Raw genomic sequence first — 26,354 nt, 5'->3', positions numbered from 1 at the left:
CATGTCTTGCTTGCCATTACACCACAGAGGGAAAGCCACAGCCTGGATGCTCAGGGCAGTCTTGATAAATGAATCGCTACATGATCTTTTAAATAAACAGTTGAGCTTGTTACTAACAATCTTATAGCATCTCTCCTGCCTCTAAATCCTACATCCTTTTGTTTCTCACTTTGACCACAAAGAAAGCATTTTTAACAGTAAGTTTTCTGCTCAGAAACAAAAGTTTGAAGAACACACATAGCGAGTAGCTTTGAGACATGAACAAGTACAAAACAAGCAGAAGATTTGTGAAAATAAATGTGTGTTAAAAATCATTAATAATTTTGTAACGAACATTTAAGAAACCCAGAACACCAGAATTCATACTCTGAAATTTTGTCTTAATTCTACCTGGGAGAAAATTGAAGTTAATTTAATGAAAGCAGAGTATTTCCAGATTAGAGTCCCATGGAAAATATTAATACTGCGTTTGGTTAACTTTGGTCAAATGTGTGTGGTAGTGGTGGTAAGTGTTTCTTTGAGTCCATGAAATCAGAAACAGGGCCTGTGTCAGTCTTTGTGCAGGGCAAGCACAACAGTTTTCAGTAGCTGCTTTGGAGAATGAAGGCCCTGGGATCCCCTTAATGTGTGTGTGTGTGTGTGTGTGTGTGCTTCTAGGTATTATGAATGCTTAACCACTCATGGGAGAATGGCAATTACACAAATCATCAATTCAGTCTTATAAAACTGTTACATCAATTTCTTATAGACAGGATACATTTTGGGTTGAAAGTTTTGTGGGTGGGTTATTATCTCTTTTGCTCCACTGGGTATCTCTATTGTTCCTGCCTGGCTACAGGAGGTGGCCTCTTTAGATTCCATATCGCCAATGCTGTGAGCAGCTTGGTCTTCATGTGGCTTCTGAACAACTGGAGCAGGAGCTGTGCCAACAGCTGATGACTCTATGTGGGATAAGTTCTAGTTGGGCTGCCTTGTCTGGCCTCAATAGGGGAGGAAGTGCCTAGCCTTGTAGAGACCTGAAGTGCCAGGGTAGACGGATACCTGGGGCTCTGGGGTGGGGGTGGGGGGCAGCCACTCAGAGGAGGAGGAGGAGGAAAGAGTGTGGGAAGGGTGACTGGGAAGAGACAATGAGTGGGATGTATGATGAATAAGTAAAAAATTAAATTAAATTAAATTAAAATATTACATCCAAAATATGTCTGGGCTGCTTTGCAAGCACAGTTAATTCTAAAGTAGGTTTCTTGATATTGAGGAGAAAGCCAGTAAGCAGCACCCTCCATGGTCTCTGCATCAGTTCCTGCCTCCAGGTTTCTACTTTGAGCTCCTGTCTTGATTTTCCTGGATTATGGACTAAAAGTTATAAGATAAAAGAATCCCTTTCCTCTCCAAGTTGATTTGGGCCATGGTGTTTTATATCAGCAACAGAAACCCTAACTAAGGCACAAAATAAGCCACCTAGCATGGCATCCCATTGCCATTCTTCTAACTCTACCCATGAGAAGCTTTTAAACACAAATTGTCCGGGTTCATGTTCTTTTGGATTGCTACAGTGAATGTTATGGTTGCTATCTAGCTATCTAGATATTTGATGCTGATACCTTCAGGACAAATGGTTTTATCTTCAGCCATCAAGAGTATTAGAGGAAGAACAGTCACTCAAGGTGATGGCTAGGTCACTGTCATTTTGACAGGATCTAGACTTGCATGGGGTGTGGGCTATGGACCAAGCATTCAAGGGGTGGTGGTGGTATTAATCTGGATTGCCTTAATTGAAGTGTAAAGACACACCAATGTCTCTGCTTCCTAACTGCTGATGCAATCCGGCTAAAGCTCCTGCTGCTTGTGACTTCTCCTACAATGATGGACTGCGCCCATCAACCAAGAGCTGAAAAAAGCCACCACACTGGTAAGTTGCTTTTGTCAGACTTGGTGTCACAGCAACAGAAAAAGAGACTAATACCCTACATACTCAAATGTACACTCAAAGTCTTAAAGAGACACAATATTTTTTAAATTAACCAGGATGGTTACAAAGACAGAGAAGAACATTTTCTGAAAAACGTAATAAATGTATTTTCCTAATTTCCTTGATGCAAGAGGTAAAGCTTACCTTTTTTTGGGGGGGGGGATTGCTTCCACCTGAGGCTATTTACATCACATGAAAGTTTACATTAACCAAATGGCATTAGCAAGGAATATACGGAAGTGTCAAGGCTCACAGATAACTCCAGAGAACGTAGCATGATTGGCAGACACACAAAGGCAGAGACACAATGATGATGCTTCCTACACAGAAGGCAGGGACGAGAAAACCCAACTTGGCCAATATCCTTGGGAAACATGGAGGGAAATGAGCTTTGAGGAGAGATAAACCTGGGTTGAAGTTATACTTCTGCCTCTTAATTGATAAATACACTCTAGGACAAATTACCTAACAGGCCGAGCCCCTAAGTTCTTCCTTTGTAAAATGGGTTTGGTCAGTCTTGGTCATAGAGGCAACAGGGGAATTGATACATGAGATGGCAAAACACAAGTGGTTGCTATCCCGTGTACTTGTGTCTGGAAAAGAATTACTTCTGGGTGAAAAAATCCCAAGTTGTTTCTTCATTATGAAGTAAAGATGTCAGAGTCTAGCATCTTACAGTTCTGTGGAGATTTCTTCCCCTAATTCATCCAGCACAGAACCAGCACGGCAAGCTTAGCTTGGCTCAGTCTGCTTTGCTCGTCTGTCAACAAGATTCTAATGTTCAAACCGAGTTGACAATTGCAGAAGGTGGATGGAACAAGACAGGCTGTGCAAGAGCATCGGATTTCACACCTCTGAGGGTTCGAGCTACCAACAAAAACATCATATCTCTGTCAGTCATGCGTAATTATTGGGCTTGGTGGACCCATACAAGTGAAAAAGCCAGTCACCACGGATCTCCTGGCTCTTCCTCTGGCTACAGTTATTAGACCTGCTTGATTCTCTGACCTGTGAATACTTGAATTGAACTTCCTTTTGGACAGAAGGATAGACTATAAAACAAAGGGGGGACATCTGCTCCTTTTAAAATCCTGAAGTTATTTTACAAATTTATATCGAAGTGTGTGTGTGTGTGTGTGTGTGTGTGTTTGTATGTTAAATACACAAAGCAGGGGCTAGAGAGATGGTTCAGCTGCAAAGATCAGAGTTTAGATTCCCCAACACACACAGAAAAGTCAGGCCTAAGGGTGGGAGGGAGTGGGGACAGATGGGTAGCTCAATGGGTAGCTAACCTAGTCAAATTGGTGAGCACCGGGTGCAGTGGCAACCCTATCACAAAATCCAAGGTGAATTTCAACTGAAGAAGATATCTCATGTCAACCTCTGACCTCCGTTCATGAGCATTTAGGTTGACACACATACACACACAAGCTGTCCAAAACAGAAAGTACAATTCATAGTGGTACATTTCACAATGGTCAGGCACATCCCTTGAGTGAATACAGTTGTAATATCAGAGCTAGATGCCTAAGCCATCCACAAAGAGTTTAGTAGAGATAGATTTCAAAGCACGTGACCTTCGTGAGAATAAAGGTAGACAGAGAAACGGACAGATTCATAATCATAAAATCAGACATTTATAATCACAGACTGCTCCATTCCAGCTGTTTATAAATGTTTTTTTTTTGTGTGTGTGAAAATGGTTTAAGGCTTAACAGCTTACTGTTGAGTAAATTGATATGTGAGATCTAATTCAGGCTTCATTTCAAGTTTTAAACTATAAATGACTTCAATACACAAAAATATAGAATCTTCTCTGAAGCATGTAATTACGTATATCCACACATTCTAGTGTGATACATCCAAGTTTCCCAAAATATATTAAGTAAAGATTTGAGTGGAAAGTTGATAAAATTTATCATTAACTGTTTTTTTTTTTATTTTGTTCTTTTAATCCTGAGAAGATTACTGTAAGGCAGTAACAAGAAACAGGTGAGTTTTAGCAAGAACAAGAGACAATGAGCTATGTCAACCTTCCCTGGGCCAGGCACTATTTTGTGGATCACTGCAGTGTACCCACTGCTGTCCTTTATACTGAGTACTTCTGAAGGAGAAGATGCCCAACAGGCTGCCAGGCTATATCACAGTACCCTGTCCATAAGAGGCACAGCATCTCAGGAGGTCAGCAAGAAAGACTTCTGGAAAACTACCTCGTTATAGGTTTTGTGCCAATGGTTGCCCAGAAGAAACAAGGTTATCAACTTATCACACTACCTGTGTAATAAGTACATGTAATAACTACATGACAAATACAGAATGAAGGCAAAGGCACTTGTGGCTAAAATAGTAACACACCTTAATATCTGCATAGGAACTAGTTTCTTACTCATGGAGATAGCTGAGCGTATTTTAATGACCCGAAGTAGGGAATAAAACCTAAAAATAGGTTCGCATGAACTGTCGCACTTCAGTTGATGAAAAAGAATGAAAAGAAAAGCTACATATAAAATAAAAAAAAATGATGCTTAAAATAGAAAAAATAAGATCACCAGACATTAAATTTGCCAATAATTGGATACTGTCTGTAGATACAGTGTTAGTAAGTTTATCTAATCATAACAATGCATCATTCATTTGTATTTACTAAGTTATAAGCAATGCCATAGAAACTGCATATAAAGCTACCTATTCTAAAACAAAATTAGAAGGAGTCACACACCTCTTAAAAATCCCGGATGGGAGGCTCAACAGGATTTCATTATGAGATAATTTTACCCAAAGAGCCCCAGGCACAGCATAAGTAACAAGGTACAGCTCCATTGTATAAAAAAACCCAGCTACATGGTCTACATATTTTCTTGCCTTTCTTGCAACTACTAGAGCAGCAGTTACTTCTCAATTGCTGTGATAAAACACCATGGCCCAAAGTAGTTTGTGGAAGAGGTTTACTTTGGAAGAGTTTGTGATGGTGGGATGCATGGCAGACAACAGCAGCATTCGGGCTCCCTCCACCAAGGCTGGACCTCCTTAACTTCTCAAGGAGCGCCACCAACGGGGCACAAGTGTTTAAATGCCTGAGCCCAGGGGAGACGTCTCTCACTTAAACTCTTACAACTGGCTACTCTTACAACTGGCTTCTTATCTGCTCTTCATGGATACACTCTGCATTACCTTCTCCTTGGCATGAAAACACACGACCACAGCATTTCTCTGATGTGATCTGTTATCCTCATCACAACGTGTTTGAAATGAAGTCAAGGTAGAGTGGGGGCCATGCTTGCTTTACAAGGTGGCCATTTTACATCGAATGACCAAGATTTTATTTGTGCATGATTGTTTACGCCAGGGGATGTGATTTAACCATGGGCTGCCTAACTTGTATAACAGCGGTACGTGTTATAACACACTTAGAATTCATAAAGAATAAAGTAAAAAAGCTGAAATTACCTAAAGTGGGAATGTATCTTAACTGGATTTTAATGTCACAAGCCATTAGCTGTGTCGCCTTATGGAATTAACCTCTACAAATGTTACTTTCATCGTTGGAAATGGAGCTTGTAATGTCAGAGGGCTGCTATGAACAAAAACGGAATTTTATGGACAAAGAGCCTAGACTATTCTACACCAATTAGTTGAGGCTTAATCCGGTCTTTTTTTTTTTTCTTTATATACAACAAGGCACACACAATCTCTTAGCAGAAAATCTGGGCTAAGAGATAGCTTGAAAACATAGGTAATATGCCTACTTGTTGTTTTAATGACTCAGAGGAAATCCTTGCATCGTGAAGGTCACTGTCGTGCAGACATAAGAATTAATTTCTTAGTCTGTATGGCAAATACAAACTGCACAGAGAGATGCCTTGAATAGGGTTCTCGGTAACCCCTTGTGACCTTGAGCCTTTCCTCTGGGGCAGCCATGTTTTGTTTTGAGTTTTAAAGACAGACGCTTAAATATGAAAGCAGGGAGCAAAGGCTTCTAGATCCTGGGCGTGCTGTCTGCCTAATGTTAGGCAAGAGCAGATGAGTCAGTCACAGAGGCAAGATCACTACAAGCATGATTCATGACCCATCCTTGAACGTGGCAGGAAGACGGCGGAAGGTATTTTGAAGCCAAAGCTTCCTCTGATCAAGTCAACAAGCCTGTGCTAATCCCTCTCCCTGGACTATGCTGGCCTCAGAGAAACCAGCAATGGAGAATGTGCAGAACCTGCAGCAAACTGGCTATCTGGGATGGGAAACTAGCTCAAGGCTAAGGACCATTGCTACTGAAAAGGGCGGGTACATACTATAAACACTGGGGGCAGACAGCAGATATCCAGGATATTACTCAAAAACACATTGAGCTCAGAGCTGACAAGATAATCTATTCCTGGGAGTGCAAAGCAGACTGGAACGCTGCAGCTATGACCTACTCAAGGAAAGACAGGAGCACAAACTCTCTAAGGGCCCTGCCTTGGGCTCCTAGTGCAGGCAAGGCTCCAGCAGACTTCAAAGGGAGCTCTGCCTAAGGAGAGAGGACTGGCCTTAGTGCGGCGCACAGGGGGTATCAATTCCATGATCATGTTGCCATCCACATTTGGCGGACCTGGACCAGCAAATCCAAATAGCTCAGATACAAGTTTAAATGCACGAAGAGAGAAGTGTGAGATACATTGGAGACTTGCTCGCAAAAGAAACCTCAGAATTCCAGGAAACAGTCTCAAAGCCAGAAACTTCCTATGTTATCCCAAAGTCTCGGGGGAGTAATCAGTGTGTGACAGCATAAAAACTAAAGCCTGCCGCCATCACTGCATTCTAGTATAGCACATGACACCTAATTGTGCAATAAAGGAAGAACTTTCCACACTTAAACATTTATAAAAGGTTAGTCACCTTTTCCTATATGAACTTTCATCCATATTTTTGGTTTTTATAAGGTTTTAACATACATGGATACTGATTAATGTAAAGAGCCCAAACCATCAGATAATACTTACAGGAGGACCTGTGTGGCAGGAGCGGGCAGTGAGGGGAGAGATGAAAAAGAGAAAGAAAGAGAAATTAGTGACTATGAATGTTAAAATTAACTAACAGATAAATCATCATCACCACCACCATCATCATCACCATCATCATCATCACAACCCTAAGAACACAGAGGAGACTCGGAACCCAGAGATTTCGTTAAATCATAGACCTTTGAGATGACAAAACAAATGAATTTATAGCCAAATTGTCACAGAATTTGGACAAACTTTCAGATTCTCCAAAGCCTGTTCAAGTGAAGCTGAGAGGTCCACCAACTTGAAAGAAAACTGTGTAACACATACAAGCCTATGAGTCAGGAGAACCTCGGTTGCTTTTGATGGATCATTGCAGAGAGCCGAGCTTGATAAACACTTGAATCAGCAAGGCCTCACACTTGTTCCTTGAGGAATGTCCTTCCTTCACCGTTTCTGCCAATGCATAAGAGCTCAGTCCTAGTGTCTCTATGGCTTTCTTTAAAGCAGAACACAGGCAGAAACCGAGACCATCCCTGTATTTTACATACCATATGCTCCAAACACCACCTTCTATGTAACCAGGCAGTGGGGAGGTGGGGTTATCTCTGTAGGACTTCACATAAGCACACAAGTTTCTTCTTCCCCCTTAATTTCTTTTGACAAAAGATCATTTTTGTGATTATCTGGCAACAATATTTTGTCATTTCTTTTCTCTCAAAACTTCTTGGGAGTGGGGAGAGAGGGAACCAGTTGGAGGAGGAAGCACGGGGCGGGCAAATGTGAATAATGATCCTAAACACATATGCATAAAGATGTGATAATGAGCCTGGTTACCCCACATGCTAACCTAAACATTCTGTTTTTAAAGGACACGAGTAAAGCCTCTATTGTGACCTCTGTCCTTTATGAAGGGATACCCACCCAAGTTTCCAGCCATCTACATGCAGAGAGGCTTATGGACAGCCCTTGAGAACACTAAGCACTCGGCAACCATCCTCCCCAGTTGGTGAATTTTCACAATTCCTTTGACTTTGCCATCTATTTTGAAAGGGCAAGGGAAAATGAGATGTCCTAGATTCTGCCCACAGCAGGACAAGCTGGGGTTCTACTACTTCAACACTTGGCCAGTGATTGTCTTAACTACTGGTAAGTTCTACCATTAGATAGTGGGAGATCCCATTTCAGAGCATGCTGAAGTCACCATGAAAAGAACTGATGCTCTCTTAAGAAGCCATCTGGATATTGGCACTTTTGAAATTTCAAACTTCCGAGAGCAAGAATAGTAACCTACCTCTCTTATTGTTATATCGTGGTTACAAACGTATCTTCATGTGGCCTTTGCTATTTCACTTTACCTATAGGAACTCGGCCCACAAACTTGGAGTGGGAGCCAGGACAAAGGATTGCAATAGCCCTGGCTTGGAGTCAGCTGACCCATTACTTCCTCAGTGACAATGTGGAAACTCCAGACTGATCAATGATGCCACTCTCACCACTGAAGCTCTGAGGCTGTACCAGGAGCCCCTCCCACAGCCGTTAAGAACTGCACAGCAAGCAGTATGACACAGTGTGTCAGTTCATTAAAATAACAGCTTTCCAAAATGTTTTTGTGAGTGTGCTGAGACAGATAAATAACCCCATGCTGGCCACCCCAGGGAGGACACAGAGTGATGCTGCTATACCACATATGGATGAGAGCTGCACTAAGGAATGCAGGACAGAAGGGTTGACCTTGATCAACAAGCAGCTAAAACCTGGGAGCTGGGGGTAATGTTAAACCCTAATGAACAATGTTTCCCAATGCTCCTTTCTTAAGTGTTTGTTGTAATAAGGATTTGCCCTTAAATTCAAGGTATATAATAAAAGTGTCAAACTTGCACACACCTTCCAATAGGCAACTATCACTATTAATTAATGGGAATAAACACAACTACTACACCAGAACTTGAGTAGCAGAAGGCAGACACTCACCAGATTCTCCTCGTCGGCCTCTCTTCCCTCGTTTCCCTGGAGGACCTGAAATATAAAAGATACTTTGTAGCATATTTCATGTTTTCCAGTTGTATAAGGGTTGCTACACAATTCCTAAGACTTTGTTCACTGTTTTTCACCACCAGCTCCATGAAAGGGACCAGATGTTGTTGATGAAGATTGCTACTCTCCTGCTTCAGCAAAGCTAAGCTCTATTCCATCTCACCCCCAAAGCTGGTTGAAACAACTATCTACTCAAACATGCTTAAGAGTCAGAATTTCTGTTCATCCCATTTATATACCATCAATACAGAACAGATTTGCTAAGCCAGCAGTTGAAATGCCTTATTTATTTTCTGAAGGCCTCAAATTATAAGAAACAAATCTATATAACTATTGTTTCTCTTCAGTCAGGTTCAACATGATTTTTCTGAATGTATTTGGATAGCAATCAACTAAAAACATACACAAAGAAGAATACAGCTTAGATTATTTCTGTTAAATGTGAATATAATGGAATTCAGTGATTATCACTCAGATAAATTCATGGTCATAATTTTAAGTCTATTTTTTTCTACAGAGACAAGATCATTATCACTTAATGAACAGTTAGCCTTAATGATGATGCCATTCAAAGGTCAAAAAAAAAAAAAGAAAGAAAAGAAAAAGAAAAAGAAATCAAACATTCTTTTACTTCAGTGAGTTGCCTATAAGGACATCAGACTCACTGCATCAAATTCTAGCCATTTGCACTTGAAGACATTGTTCTCAATTACACAGCTTCTGTCTGCATTTCCTTGGGTGAAAATAGCTTCCAGTGAATTATGGCTCAAGTGAATGGAAGAGAGCAATCAGCCCACAATGAGTACTGAGGGCTTCTAAGTCTTGCTGGGAGAAAAAGCCAAGGAAAACACAGAGCTGCCTGCTGCTGAGGCATGAACTGCTGAGTGGAGCTGATGACTTTTAAACTCTGGAAAGTTCCAGGGACACGGCCGACTGTCACCACAAGTCAGAGTTATCAGCTACGAATAGACACCACCATGAGCGGTGGGAACACTGGTGGGCCACCCAGCCCCCCCCCCCCAGACTCAAGCAGGAGAAGTATGGCCATCTGTGTTGATAGCAGGGTATAAATAAAATAAATAAATAAGCAATGATATCAGTTGAAGATATTAGGAGACCCAGCTTTATAAGCAAAACCCAAAGTGTTAGTAGGCTTTTGGATTTCTTTCTGTATCTTGGAACAAAGAGAGAATCCCATGCACACTCAAGGCATTTTCAAAGATTAGGACAGAAAAATTAAATAAGTAAATACACGTGGTAGGGCCTTACTATATAGGAAAATATAAACTTATAGACTTGCCCCAAATCATGCAATCAATACTCCGATATTTGTAACTCTCCTTTAAGATTAGAAATCAGACCTTTGTAGTATAAAGTCACTAAACCAAGGAAACCTAGCAAGCTCACTTGTGATAGACATGGTTAACTTTAGAAACCACCTTTGAAAAGAAGAAACTATATATATATATAAGCAGGGAACTTAGGAGCTCTAGAAATTGAGTACGTTTCAACTGACAAACAAGAAAAATACACATTTAAATTCACAGAAGAGACATATGAATATTCACAGGGAAGGAGACACCACCGGAGATACCAGAGTCTATAGTCTGAGGCATCCTGACGAACTGTTGTTCACTTACAAATAAATAACAATTATTTATTCACTAGGAATTAACTTATTTTCTTTTCTCCATGAAGATGTTCCCTTAAAACAGTAAAGTTGAAGTTAAAACATGAAGTTAAAACAATAGTTTTACTAAGTATTTTAAAGAGAATCTAAACTAAACTAAAAAAAAAAAAATAGCCTTGAAAGAAAAGGGATAAGAATGAAGCAGCGCTACCTTCCGGAGAAACCCCCAAAGCAGAGTGACACTATTTCTGAACATGTCTTCCTCGAATATTCAATCACAAATCCAGAAACCAATCAAATGCCACAGAAACTGTGGAACAGAAGGTAATGGGGCAGAAGGCATTTGCAAGATGGCATACATTGAAGATAACAGGGCTTTTGAAGAATATCACAATACTTGAGAGATGGTGAGGCCAAACTAAGTTTTAAGGTGAGAGTTTAAATATGTTAAACCTAGAAAAAAACACTGGCTTGAAGAAGAGTAAATTATAATGACAACTGGAAGCAGACATCTATAGCGAGTCACTTCCAACATAACGTTAGTGAACCAATGAACTGCACAAAGTCCTCCTCAGCCATGTCTAGGTATCTTGCTGACAAAGAGTGAGCCAAAGTTTGAAGAAGTTCGAGGTACAGATGAGAACTCTGGGCCTTGCCTCTAAATTTAGGATCAAAACCAAACATGAAAAACAAAATGGAAGAGATGAATGGATGAGAAACCTCTCTTCTCATCAAAACCCCTGGGTAAGAGATGACAAGACTTGGGGAGATAGCACACACCTTTAATCCCAGAACTCTGTGAGTTCAAGGCCATCCTGGTCTACAGATCCAGTTTCAGGATACCCAGGTTACATAGAGAAACCCTTGGAAAGAGACAGAGAGACAGAGACAGAGACAGAGACAGAGACAGAGACAGAGACAGAGACAGAGACAGAGACAGAGAGAGAAGAGTTGATAAAAGCTAGTGACTTTGTCCACCCATGCAGGGTAATTCTGTTCAAACTCTTTTGTTGTTAATGTTAATTTTTTTTTTGAAATGAGCCTAATAACCAGGTTTCCATACGTCTTCTTCATCTATTCCTAGTTTTAGCTAACCCACTCCTTACCATACCCTCTTCTCCCCTTAGCCCCACCTCCACCATGTTAAATGTGTCAGCACTCTTTACTGCCCATCTGCTTCCTTCTTGCATGCATTCAATCATTCCACAACTGGAAAAAGATTGCATTGCCTTCACATGCTACTACAGAGACAGGAGCACATTGGGTTTTTGTGCCCACTTCCTTTGGGTTAGCCCTGTCCTTTATTTTCCTCTATCCCACACCCTTCCCTGTCTAAGCCTTTCTGCCCCATTTCTACCGCCCTACTGTCATTTTTCCTGGAGTCAACTAGCTTCCTCCCTTAACATTTACACCCCCTCAAAAACAAACCAACAAACAAATAAACAACAACAAAACTCAAAACAGGCCCCTCTCTAGATTCCTGGTCTCAACTCCTGCTCCAAGTTAAATACACAAAATAAAATATTTGGCAGTAGGATCTATAAATGAGAGGGAACACACAGTATTTGTCTTTCTGGGCCTGACTTACTTCACTATCTCCCCACCCCCCACCCCCCAATTCCACCTACCTCCCTACAAATTTCATGATTTTGTTTTTCTTCGTGGTTGAGCCATAGTTCACCCTGTAAATGTGCCACATTCATCTATTGATGAGAGTCTAGGTTGACTGTGTTGCTAGCTGCTGTGTGACCAGAACAGTAACAACTGTGCATGTACACGTGTCTCTAGTGTAGGATATAAAGACTCTTGTGCATTGGCTCAGGATGGCTCAGTTGGGTCATTGGCTAGCTCCATCTCTAGCTTTTGAGAAACTCCAGAGTGATTTCTAAAGTGGCTGCCGTGGGTCACACTCATACCAAACAGTTCCTCTTTCCCAACATCCACACCAGCATCTAGTGTCATTTGTGTTCACGATGATGGCCATGGTGGCTAAGGTGAGGCAGAATGCTGAAAAGTTTTAATCTTCATCTCACTTTTGGTTAATGAGATTGAACACTCTCTACAGCATTCCTTAGCATTTGTATTTCTTCTTTGAAACCTTTTTTTTTTTAGTTAAATAGCCCATCTTTAAATTGGATTATTGTCTTCTTACTGTTTACTTTGGCTTTTTTTTTTTTTTTTAGTCTTTGTGTATTTTAGAGACTGACCGTGTTGTCAGATGAGTCCTGCAGGCTGCCTGTCTGTTTGTTCATTGCACTACTTCATTTGCTGCTCACAGCATTTTGGTTTCCCAAGATCTCCTTTGCCAGCTGTTGGGTCTTACTTTCTTTGCTATTGGAATCTTATTCAGAGCACTTCTGACCCATGCCTATAACTTGATGTTTGCTCCCTACTTTTCCTTCTAGAAATTTCTGGGTATCACATCTCATGTTGAGGTCATGTTTGCTCGCGATTGGGTGTTCAGTTTTGATGTGGTGAGAGGTTAAGAATCCAGGTGTGGGAAAGCTCTCTATAAGGAATTTGTCAGGAAGCCCTGGAGGTCTCCAACACAACACAGGCTACAGACATTGCTGTTGGTCATCCACAAGAACTGCAAGGTAAGACCCGACTGCTGGAGACATCACAGGCTTTGGATTCAGAGACATCCATGTTTAACTGAGCAGGAAGCTTGCTCCATGCTGGGCTAGCTTTCCCCGTACTGGAAGGTGCTGAGCAGACTGTTGGGGAGAAGAAGAAGGCAATGGTCTTACCCAGTGCTGGACCCTGCGTGCTACAATATTTACTGTGTCAACTGATACTAGAGTGACACACCGATTATGGGTTAATTAACCACTTTCTGATTGGATCTGAGACATACCACCCAGGAGAAGAGGTCTGTACCTAGTACTATAATTCTGATCAGAAGCCCATGACTCAGAGGAATTCCTAAGGCTGAAGACCTAGGCACTAGGATAGGATCTGCTATTGTTATCTTGCTGAATCCCTGTGCCGCCAAAATACCTTCTAACTATGTATGTTTATACCCACAGGCATTGCCTGCTCTCAGCTTTTTGCAGTGAACAGAAGTCAGTAAGAAACTGACTGCTTAGCCCTAAAACTGGGAGGTTCATATGAACTCTAGTATCACCACTGCTTGGGGAACATTGTGAAAGAAGAAATGGAGAAATTTTAAGAACCGGAGGGTGAGGTGGAGTAAATGTGTTCTGGGCCTGACAGCTGCTGAAATAATGAACCTTCCGCAACTGTGGTTGCCAGCACAAGACCTGCACAGGCTCAAGCCAGATCAAATCTAGCACAGAGGGAACAAGGTGGGGCAGACAATGCCCAGACCCCACCCTTACTGAGAAGCTATCAGCTACGGATAGGTTCTGGGAGAAAGAATCATTCTTTATTGGAGATGTGGCAACTGATTCACGTGTTTCTCACGCTCCAGCAAGTGGCTCATACCCATGTACTTATAGGCAGCTCTAACTAGACTTAATGGGTTATTTTTTTTAAAATGCCCCATTGAGAGGGACATGATCGGGGATACTCAGGGAGTTGGAGCAAAAATGGGTGTTAGATAGGATCATATTTCACTGTAGGAAGGTATGAGATTATTTTTTAAAGTTTTTTAATATTTTATGTATTCACCATTGCTCTCTTCAGACACACCAGAAGAGGGCATCAGACCCCATTGAAGATGGTTGTGAGCCACCATGTGGTTGCTGCGATTTGAACTCAGGACCTCTGGAAAAGCAGTCAATGCTCTTAACTGTGGAGCCATCTCTCCAGCCCAGGTATGAAATTCTTAAGTAAAAAAAAAAATGTCAAGACTGGAAAGTGATAATAAAGTAGCAATCCTGTGGATTTCTTGAATTACTAAATTAACTCATATCGTGCTTCTCATTTTAATCAACAACACATACTCAAGAAACTGACTCCCGTTCATTTGTCTTGATTGAAATAGTTTTAAAAACTAGTAGCCATTTCCATTCCACATGGAGAAATGACAAGCCAGCCAAGCAGGAGATGGAAGAACAAAGACAGACTCTGGAAAAGGATGCTTATTTACTGAGTTTGGTGAGGGCCTCGCAAGTGAGTTTTCAGTGACTTCTATTGACAGAAAGACAAGTCTCTGCTAAAGGAACTGGTTTCAAGAATATGACTGAGAAGAGACAGAGACAAAGCCAGGGAAATCTCCAAGCAGGGACTTCATGAAATGAGGAAGGAGGCAAATAAACAAAGGGAGACAACAAAGAGTGATTATTCTTCAGGACTAGTAGATTCGGGACAATGAATACAACTCAGGCCTTGGGAAGATCTTACTGTCTTTGCAAAACTATAATAGACAGAGACAAGACAGAAATTGGCTTTTAAAAGACAGCCGTAAGCTAATGCTTTTTAAGCCAGCTAGTAGACACTCAGCTGTGGACAGACCCAGCTTGTGACTTTCACAGCAAAGCCCCTCAGAACAAGTCAATTTTTCTGGCTGGCCTGCTTCCATAAGATCTGGCTCTGGGCAAGCCTGCAGGGCATTTTCTTAAAACATGATTGATGTGGGAGGGTGCAGTCCATTGTTAAATAAGAAAGCAGGCTGAGCGAGCCACAGTACATAATACCCCTCCATGGCCTCTGCATCTGCTCCTGCCTCCCCGTACCTGTTTGAGTTCCTGTTCTTACTTCCTTCTATGATCAACAGTGGTAAGGAAGTCTAAGCCAAATAAGTCTTTTCTCCCCCAAGTTGATTTTGGTTATGGTGCTTTATCACAGCAACAGAAACCTTAACTAAGCCAGGCAGTGGTGACGCATGCCTTTAATTTCAGTACTCAGGAGGCAGAGGTAGGTGGATTTCTGAGTTCAAGGCCAGCCTGGTCTACAGAGTGAGTTCCAGGACAGCCAGGGCTATACAGAGAAACCCTGTCTTAAAAAAACAAAACAAAATAAAAAGAAACCTTAACTAAGACACTGGCCCACAAAACAAAACAAAAAGAAACCTTAAGACCACAAGACTAATATGATTTGAACACTCCTAATGGGCACTGGGAGTGTGCTGTTAGATGTGAGTCTAGAGATGTCTCTGTGTCTTCATGTGCTTTGAGGGTAGGAGATTGCTGGAGGCAGCCAGACACTCTCATTTCATGAATTTACCAAACTTGTCTAATCTGACACACACACACACACACACACACACACACACACATATATATATATATATATATATATATATATATATACACACATATATATATGTATATATATATATATATATGTATTTCCTCTCCTCTCCTATCAGTGTTTCAAAATGAAGCTTAAGAAATCTTTCTCGGTACTCTAAGAAGACATTTCCACATGGCTTTATTTATACTTTATAAAATTTTTTTTACCTCTTATAAACACGTATATCTTAGAAGTGTAATTTCTGGGAGCTTGGGTATTCTTTAAGTACATTAGAGGAAACATAGGAAAAAAACTACCTTGAACACTGTCTGTGGGCAAACAACCCACAAATAGATGCTCTTATTTAAATTTCTACAGGTAGATAAATAGAGATGTAAAAGCAAAGAGCTGGAGACAGAGCCACTGGTCACAGAGAAAACAAGCATGAAGCACCACACAGATGCAGAAGGCCTCTTGGCACAATCTCATGGGGATAGGGAGACCTGCAGGAGATATAGGCATGTGCCGGGATAACCCTCCAGGCACAGTCCCCTGGACCAGGACTCTGGTAGCTGCAGCTGGCTGTTGGTTGGGAAGCATCTGCCTGTACACAGAGGAGATGGTGGGCTATCCTGCTTGATCCACCCTCTTCATCCTCCGTAGGCTAAATCAGGGTTACCTTCGGATCTTTGCATTAACCTTGCAAATAGTCACAAACCAGTTTCCAAAGCTTTCCCACAAGCCTCTCATGCTTGCTCACTTGGTGCCTTGAATTCCTTCAACGGTGGCCCCAAACTTTTCATTCCACAGTTAGAATCAAGAAGTTTATACAGCAAATGGCTGAAGGAAGAATCCCGACTAAAAATGTATTCCCTCTATGATCATAACATGTCTCTGTTACAACAGACCCAGGAGCTCACATACAACTCAAATAGTTCCATACTGTGTTTGAAAACCAGGGCACCCTGGTTGCAACTTAATCAGCTAAAGCAGGTTTATAAAAATCCGTAGTATACTATGTGTCCTGTACAGGTTTCCCCATGGCAGACAAGGGTCCTGCATCCACACTTGGTGCTGTGACTTGTCCTGTCATGGCTCACTGTTAAAGCCACACTCCACAGACTGAGAAGTTGGCTGCAGGGAGCAGAAACTTCCCAGGATGCTTCACGTTATCGCCTTGTATCTTGGAGGCTGGCTATTGAGGTTTATTCTTAGTCCCCATCACTGTGGATAAGGAGTCAAAGGTCACCTCTAGCAATTGGCCCAGAGCTGCTTGCTTCATTAAGCTTGGAAAGAATAGTACACGGTCTGTTTGGTATGTGTTAGCTTCACTTCAGGGCAGGTAAAATTTGTAAACAAACAGTTCTCTTATATTATTCATGAGCTCTCTTTTCCACAGTTTGGCCCCACCAATGTGTCTTCTGCCTTATGGAATCCAGGCTTATTTATCTCTCATGTGTGTTGTTCTGTTTCAAATTCCCTCAAGCTTCTAACCTTTTTTTGGACAATAATCCATAAAGGAAAGGTGACTGTAATATAGGCATAATTGAAAGATAGAGTGGAGTCCCATAACTCAAGTATTCAGATATGCAGTACGTACTTGTTAATTCATCTGGACAAAATGTTCTGGGGTTGAGTGTCAAGGATTAATCTTCACCTTGTACACTACAGGCAAGCATTCTGCCATTACACTAAACCCTCAATGCCAGGATATATTAAAAGACAGTGAGTCTGTTCTAGAAATTGGAGAAGTATCTTTTTTCTTAAAATGCAAGAGATAACCTCAAAAAATGCTTCAAGGGCTCCATTCTTATACCCAGTTAGACTAATAAAAGTATATAAGTCAACAACCTGCCAGTGAAATTGTTCTCTGTACTATATGGTAGTTTTGCTTAATTTTTATTTGAGATCGAGTCTGACTACACAATCTGGCCTGGGATTTGCTACAGAGCCTAGGCTGGTTACAAGCACCCATCCTCTTACCTCAACCTTGGAAATGCTAGGATTAGAGTATGAATCACAGCAACGGGCTGCCCTTCAGTCATAAACAACAAACAGGGCGCCACAAAGCTCCTATTTCCATGTCCTAAGAAGATCGGATGTTTTGTAATAAGTTGTGAGCAGCTACAGTAATGGCCCTTTACAACTATAAAAGCTGTTTCTTCAAAGTGCCTAGAGAACTTTTCAAAGTAAAATATAGCAACTTTTAATTTTGTGGGTTTTTTTTTAAAGTGTTATTTCCAAACTTTTATAGGAAAAATTTGGTAAGTCCATATAAAATTCCTAAAACCTAGAAAACATTTAGAAATTATGTTCACTGAATGAAGATTTATTTTGGTTTATTTGTTTTGGTTTTTTTTGTCATTGTTGTTGTTGTTTTTGCTTTTTTAATGAATGGGAGCATAGTTGAGTGGCAGAGTGCTTGCTCTTCATATACCAAATCCCGGGTCTGATTGCTTGACCCACTCCCAGCCCCAGCCTACCTCCATCAAACAAACGTGATCACTGGAAGGGAGTAAGAGAGGAAAAGAACTCTCTTCAGTGCCAAATAAGCATAGATTCACTAACAGTAGACCATCTAACGTCAACTGAGAGGCTAAATACAGATTTAGCCTTTAAATGCAAAACAACAATACATCCTTGGGAGAGTATCCAAAAACAGATTAAAAGTCACTGTTCTAGAAGAAAATGGAGCAGTTATTCCAGAAAACACTTACTGGGCGAATTCTGAAGCAGCATTGATGCCTTTCTTGGCAAAGGACATTTTTATTCCTTTCACAAAAGCTATCAGACTCTTGCTTTACCTGATCATTTTCAAGAAAGAAGGGATTAATAAAAGTCATTTGTAATGTTTTAAATAAACGCAGGGGACACAGCGGAAGTGCAGCAAGTGTAGCTCTCCCACCTTCCCTATGAGAGGCTGACTATGATTTCTGAGCTGTTGCTCAGGTCTGAATCTTACCTAGGCTTCCCACAAGCTATTCCTATAGCTACTTATAGCTACATACCTACACACATACCTACACACACACACACACATATACAGATACACAGACACACACACCAACCGGAAACTCGGAAGAACATACTATTGTACAAGCAATAGAAGAAAGGTATTTCTAAGCTCAGGGCAAGCAAATGTCTAAGGCTTTAACATAGATTCTTTCCATCTAGAAGTGGAACTCCAGTACACTGTTGCTGTGTTTAGTATTTAAGATAATAAATATGGTGGTGTAGACTGTGTGATCCTGAAGTTCAGTGACTGGAATGGGAACTGTCAGAGAACAGCTTGTTATTTCTATTATTCTGTCCCCCCCCACAACCATTATTATGGTCCTAGGGAGTTGTGCCCCATGATCCTATAGGGGATTTATCATGACAGAGTTTTTAACAGCTTCTACTTGCAGGGAAGAGAGCAGCAAGACATCAGGGCATAGGAGCAGAAACAAGGTGTGCATCTTTGTAAGTTTAGGTGCCACCTAACAAGGGTGGTCACATGTCTATTAAAGATTAGTTACCAAGCTCACAGAAAAAAAAATCATTAAATGAACTTTTTAGATTACATGTTTTTAGTGGAATCGGTGTTGGCTGACAAATATTTTAAGGATTTGTGAACAGAAAGAATGAACCAGATAGGCAATGGAGAGAGATGGTGATTTGAAGTCTTTGATTATCACAAGACAATCCTATAAATTGAAATGGTTTTAACGAGGTCGTTGGACTATGACGCCCTGTGGTATTTGAGGGGGAAAAAAAAAACAGTAACTACAATAGCAGCTGTGATGTATCTGTTTTATCTCTCCTGGTTTTCTGTCTGTCTGTCTGTCTGTCTGTCTGTCTGTTTGTTTGTTTAACAATAGGTAGGTGTTGTAACCCAGTCGAAGAATGGAGTCACGTGAGAATTCTGAATGCTTGTAGGAAAACAAGGCAAGAGTCCCATGACCTCTGTTCCTTCAGACACAGACCTGTTCCTGGGATGACTGTTGTGGTCTTCCCAGACGGAGTGGATAGGACTGAGTTTACTCCAGGCTGTTGATATTCACAGGCCTCTGTGCAAAACCATGGTTTCTGACATGTGCAGCCTGTCCTTAGGAATACACACTTAAGTCAGGAGATTCGGCTTAACTCTCACAGTACAAATTATCTGATGCTTGGAATAAAGTTGACTATCTCAAGAGACTTTAGTCCACCTCATTTTTAGGCCCCACTCTCCCAGGTTTACCCTGCCTACTAGATTGGTAAACATGTAGGCTCAATACGTGTATTTTAAAACATGAAAGATGACACCCCAATTAAGGTGATAAGGGGGCATACATAAAGTAAGTTTCCTAAACGAAGATTTATTGTGTAACATCTGCTCAATAGACTACATTGTCATATATACTTTTCTTTTATCCTTATCTCTATTTGAATGGTAATGAAAATGAAGAAATTGAGATTTTTAATCCATTTTGACATGACCTATATTCTATCCGCATGCATATTTGTGAGTATATATGGCCTAATCAGGTTCAGTCATCTCCTGTGAGCATCCACCTCATTACACAATCATTATTATGGAATTGTTAAGTTCTGTTGGTATGCTTTGAAGTCAGTTGTTAATACTAGAATGAGGAAGGACTACTATGAATATATTAAATCCTCTAGACACATGCCTGAAAGTGATTGTTCTCTGAATATGTTATGCGAAGATAAACGTGGGCATATCTAAAGCAATTCTGGACTATTAAAACATCTGAAGTCAAAGAATGAGTGGCTCATGCTATTAGAACTGCATATGAATATTTAGCTTCCGTCTTCCTGGGAAGATGGAAAGAATAACATTAGCCTATATTTAACTGTGTCACACTGCCAATGACAGTGGTTATATGGTAGTCACTCCCAGACAGAGGGGAAGCAGCCCAGCAGAGAGGCAGACAGCCTCATTTGACTCAAAAGCAGTATGGAAAGAGATGAGACAGTATGAAGTAAGGCAAAACCAAACCTTCTTAACCCACTTAGGCTCACCATGTAGTCTCCAAGGGAGGCTTTACATCTGAAATGGGGCCGGGAAAGTACAGTTGGCCCAGGCTCCTGAAGCCTTCAAGTTGAAGATGTTAGGAGATTCTCCAGGAGGTAACAGGAAGGAAATAAATATTGCCTAGCCAGACGATGACCTCAAGAAAGCCATGCGGTGGAAAAACTAACTGGGCAGGAAGGTCAATTATGAGTCTCCCACAGAAGCCAAGGCACGTGGTGATAAAAGGTGAGAACAAAATCAGAAGTAATATGTCACGCAGCAAATCAAACTCATACACTTGGATGGATGTGTGGGGCAAATAGGCAGAGTCAAAAGGCAAGGATAGTCTCTACATTAGAGCCTCAGAGAAGAAATGACTACCCATAGGCACTGGAGAGGCAGCAAAACTTCTTTCTGTTATGGACGCAATCACCAGGTGTTCCCCTTGGAAGCAGTGGGGATTGCAGCGTTCTAATACCAGGTAAATCCTCTGCAGAGTGTGTTCCTTTTTGTAAGATGAGATGCACCCGCGTTTGGAGTTAAAAATGCATCTGTTAGAGGACACTAGTTTTTGTATTTGACACATAGAGCAGCTAGAGGCCAGTATCTCGAATGTGGTTACGAAGTTCTACCCAGAGAGCAGAGAATAACGAGGTAATAATATTATAGCCAGTCTGCAACAACAAACCTTAAAACTGAGTCCAAATCTACTGGGGTTACTTATGTCTTTCTATTGACAAACTTCAATCCATGAAATCTTCTCATGTACTTCTACTTACTGACACATGGTACCTTGTATCAGAATTCCCACCAAGAATGTTGATCTGAGCCATCTTTGAAATAAGGAAACAGGAGGATCGTGGCTAGAAAACCAGACTCTGTGCACCTCGCTATTGTTAAGTTTTATAGACTCTTATACATATTATCTGCAACATGGAAGAACTCTGCCCAGAACTTCGTGTGACCTTCAAACACCATGATTCTTTGAGAAACAAAACACATTTCCTCACTAAATGACCACACTTTCGCTCTCTAGAGCTCACAAGACTAGCAACCCAAGGTTCAGCAAGTATATTCACAAGGAATGTCAGTTAAGACAGAGGATTTGCCAGCAAATGGGCAGGTCCTTAACTCTACAAGCAAAATAATGGTAGCCAGTGCTTGAGGCAAGGGGAGGAGGGTACAAGTGGGACAGTGGAGTGTCCAATGCAGGGGAAAGAAAGTCAGCCAGAGCTCACAATTCCATTGGATCCTCAGAACTGTAGCAAGAAGTAGGGAGTGGTAATGAGCAGGCGTGATTCTCTGTGCTTCCTGTGGGCTCTTCCAAGCCCTCGGACTGATGGCTGCAGCTGAGAAATTCCAAAGGGATTGAGGAGGGGAAGTGCCTAGGCTATGATTGCAGGCACACAAATCCCTCTGGAGCCCCGTCATTCTCCCTGGGCACATGCAACCTCGAAGCCCAGTTGTTTGATCTTGCTACACATTCTGCTCCCTCATGGAGAAGTGGGAGGCTCTGAGGAGGCAGGGATGCTTGCATTCAATTGAATCTCAAGTTGTGACAAGCAACAGGCAGCCTTTGGTCAGCAATATAATCCAGCAGGGTAACTTCATGTTCTAGGACAATGTAATGAACTGACTGCCATGTGTATTTTGCTGTGTTTAGTGTGCTATGGAACATCGCCGCTGTAACCCAAATGATATCCAAAGGCTGATAACGTCCTTTACATGCTTTATCAACATGTGTGTCTGTTTAAAAACTAAAGTCCATGAATTGTACTCATTCTTCTATGACAAAGAGTAACCAAATACTGAATGCTAATTTAGAAGCAACCATGTCCAGATAACTATTAAATAACTTTCATTTTTATTTAAAGCCTCTCTCCAGTTTGGCCACTGGGGCCAGGTACTGAGCTATGACTGACAAGGGATTCTTTAAGATGACAGATTAGGAGTCAGTTTGGCAGGATTTCCTATTTTAACTTCACAGCAGCAATCAACGATGAACTGCAATTTGGTCAGATCAAAAGCAGTCCCTTACTAGCCTTTGTAGTATGGGTAGAGGTGTGGAAGGCCGCATGTGCTGTCAGTCATGTAAACTCAGAGCCTCGAGCTGAGCAGAATCCTGTCAAAGTCTCCTTTACATGTTCCACCTGCCCTAGGGTGACGCTCACATCATCTGAAGCTAGGCTCAGTGACAGCTGCAGAGTCTTACTCAGTGAAGCTAAAATAAGCAGCAACCTAGAATTGTATGACAGAAGTATCTGGATTCCCGTGTGTGTGTGTGTGTGTGTGTGTGTGTGTGTGTGTGTGTGTGTGTGCATGCATGCATGTGAGTGTGTGTGTGTGTGTGTGTATGTGTATAAATGTGGAGGCCAAAGGTCAATGGTAACATCCCTTCTCTAAAGTCATCCACGAGGTCTCTCATTGACCTGGAGTCCTCCAAACAGGTTAGGCTAGGCCACTGAGTGCTGCCAGCCTCCCCAGTCTCCTTACTACTCTGGAATTACAGGTGCACACCACCACATGCAGCTCTTTTAGATGGGTTCTAATCTTCACACGTACACAGCAAGAGCTCTACTCTCTGAACTATTTCCCCAGCCTCTAAACACTCATTTTTAAATGGAGTAAATGAACGAATACCAAACACAGATGTGCCCCAAGTCATCACTGGAGCACTGGTTGTTAGGCAGTGTGAGAACACTATCACCTAATGGTCCCTCCTCAGACACTATACTTCATGTATGCCCCCTAATCACCTTAATTGGGGTGCTGTCTTTCATGTTTTGAGCCATCTTGCCACTTTCCTGGAGACTTCTGGATCTTTATGCCTAACAAGGACTAAAAGGAGTGTTTAGTGCATCAAAGCATCTATCAAACTCCCAACCTTCAGCCTGTCTTATGATGTCCATGGTCCATTGGTAACCATAATGTACTATGTGGGAATAATTCAAGATACCACCATTTTCTATCGTCATCTTCACTGGAATTCTCAAAACATCACACTGTGATTGTTTATTTACAAATCTGTTTCCAGCTATTGTTCTCATACAACTGAGGGCAAGGAGCTGACCTGATTTATCTCTGAGCCCCACAGTCAAGGGAAATGAAGGCATATTGCTAGTTTGTGAATATGTATCCATAAAAGAATGAATTTAAAAGACAGCTGAGTGCATCATGTCATTTTGATGTTTTTCAAGCAGAGTTATTTTTATTCTTACACACTCCTTATGGTTCCTTCTGAGAATGTCCCTACACACAGGTGTAGCATTTAGGATTTCTTTGGCTTTCACATAGACACACAGTAACACTGAACCACCAATCCCAAGAAAGCTCTGAGCATCTGGGCTCTTCCTCTTGCTCTTGCTCCTTGCCTGTAGAGTAACAAAGTTTGCATGAGACCATCCTGTGAGCACACAAACACTAATGTGAAAAGAAGCTTTGGGGGCTGGCTCAGGTGTGGTTCTGTACACCTTAAATCCCAGCACTCAGGAAGGAGAAACAGGTGGATCTCTATGCATATGAGGCCAGCCTGGTCTACATGGGGAGTTCCATAATAGGCAGGGCTACATTGTAAGACCTTGTCCCCAAAATAAAACAAACAAACAAACAAAAAACAAAAACAGACAAAAAACAAGGAAACAAACAAAAACATGAAAATCTTTTCACGTGACTCACTCTAGTAGCTGTTAGCTTACAGGCGATTCCACCAGGCTTCTCCCAGGGACCTAGCAATGGCGAATGTCATCACCCACTGCTGCTGTCAGGTGTCCCAGGCTTGGCTATGTATATAAAAGGATTGCTCACCACTCCAGTTCTCTCTGTTCCCATATGTTCCCAGCTGGCCTTCTCTGTCCCCATCCTCTTCTCTGCCATCATGGCTCAGCTCCTATCTGCCTGTCTCCATGTCCACTCCTCTGCCTCCATCCCTTCTCCAGGTCCTCACCTCCCTTCCTTCCCCCCAAATAAACTCCCTTTTACCAGATCTGTTGCATGGCATAATTTCTTAGGGGGACATCTTGGCGTGGCCCTGCCAGGCACCCACTTGCCACATTATAGTTCATAAGAGTAGGACGTTTTTAGACTGTGCATCTTTCAAATGTCCGCACCTTCCGAGCACATCCATTCGGCGAGTGGCAAGTCCTCTGCCCCCACCCATTGAGCTACCTTGCCAGCTTTAATTGGGACTCTTTCAACTCAAACATAGTCCAAGTCTTTGGGTTTTAGACTTTAAAAAAAGTGGAAATATTTTGATCTTTACAGCAGTCTAAAATTAGAACCATGGTGTAGGTTTCTTCTCCCCAGTGGGCAGTTTTCGTGCCAGACAGGAACATCTATTTGGTTTCACTGACGGCCATTTAGGACATGGGGAAAGCACGGCAGAATAGTTTCTTTACAGGAGAATGTATTCTTCACGCTCTAGGGCAAAGGTTTTGTTTCCTTTTCCAGGGAGTAGTTTGTGCTCTATGTTTAGGCCACACATGAAAGTAATCTTGCCCCGTGAGACGGCCTTTGGCGGATGCTGATTGTCCTGAAGCCAAGATTATGGTAATGATTTAAGGAGGAAAAGAAGCAAAGGGGAATGGAAGAAAGAGGTGGAAGAAAGGGGATTAAGGAGGTGAAAACCTGCCCCAGTCAGCTCAACAGAGTCTTGGAAAACTGAGTGGAGCAGCCAATCTCAAAACCAAAGGCCCTAGGGTAGAGGACGAACCACCATTGCACACACTTTATCTGGGTTCACAAAAGGAATGCCAAATCCAAGACCCGAGCTTCCAAGTCCACCTCCCACTCTTCTACTCAACACCCAGAAGCACTCGGGGGCCTGTACCTGCTGCTTTCGGGGGCTCCCCGGGGCCAGCTGTGGAGGACTTCAGTAGCTTGGATGCTGGCCAGCACAGCAAGCCCCATGCTGGATTTAAGAAAGTAATCCCCCCTATTATTGCTTTTTCACAGGTGGACACCTGCCCTGTCCTTTCCCCAAAGCCTGACGACGACGTATTAAAGACGCCTCCCAAACTCAATAGAACACTTGGATCATAAAGAAAAGACAAACGCACCATGGAAGCGCCTGTAGTGAGTGAGCAGGATATTTAGTCTAGGCAAGCAGCACTCGCAACAGATTTATCATTCATGACAGGCAAAGGAAAAGGCAGGAAGGGAAAGAAGAGGAGAAGAGAGACAGCGGTGAAAACACACCCAAGGTCTTAAAAGTTGCCAAGTTGTCAGAAGCAAGTTTACTTGTAACTGTGCTGAGGCGAATCAGACACATTCCTATGCAGTGACTGAAGAGTTAAAGAACAAACAAACTCAGCAAGAGCTCCAGGTTGGCACCTATAGAGCTATATTCTAACCTATAGAGCTATATTCTAACCTATAGAGCTATATTCTAATCCTGTCTCTAGCAGCAAGGGGCGATTCCCTCTAAATGTGATTTATCTGAGTCTCCTCATGAGAAAGAGAGAGAGACAGGCCACTAGGTCTCTCTAATTGATCTTACACAAGCAACGGATGCAAATGATGAATAAACCAAAAAAAAAAAAAAAAAAAAAAAAAAAAAAGTTTTTTTTTGAAAAAACTGGCTCCCAGTAGAGGAAACCATTAGGAACC

The 26,354-nt window shown here is 41.8% G+C and overlaps 1 protein-coding gene across 4 annotated transcripts in view; it reads right to left on the bottom strand.

The window, feature by feature from the left end:
* Nucleotides 1–26,354, bottom strand: part of Col25a1 (collagen type XXV alpha 1 chain) — a 410,366-nt gene that overhangs the window by 194,793 nt on the left and 189,219 nt on the right. For all 4 annotated transcript variants that reach the window (XM_021157594.1, XM_021157596.1, XM_029474968.1 and 1 more), the window contains exons 3-4: nt 8,920–8,964; nt 6,943–6,950 (exon numbers count right to left, since the gene is read on the bottom strand). In XM_021157594.1, the coding sequence (XP_021013253.1) occupies nt 6,943–6,950; nt 8,920–8,964 (53 nt within the window). The remainder of the gene's footprint in view (nt 1–6,942; nt 6,951–8,919; nt 8,965–26,354) is intronic.

The sequence above is a fragment of the Mus caroli genome, chromosome 3 (genome assembly GCF_900094665.2).
Source record: "Mus caroli chromosome 3, CAROLI_EIJ_v1.1, whole genome shotgun sequence".
Classification (NCBI taxonomy): domain Eukaryota; kingdom Metazoa; phylum Chordata; class Mammalia; order Rodentia; family Muridae; genus Mus; species Mus caroli.
This window is presented reverse-complemented; position numbering and strand designations above follow the sequence as displayed.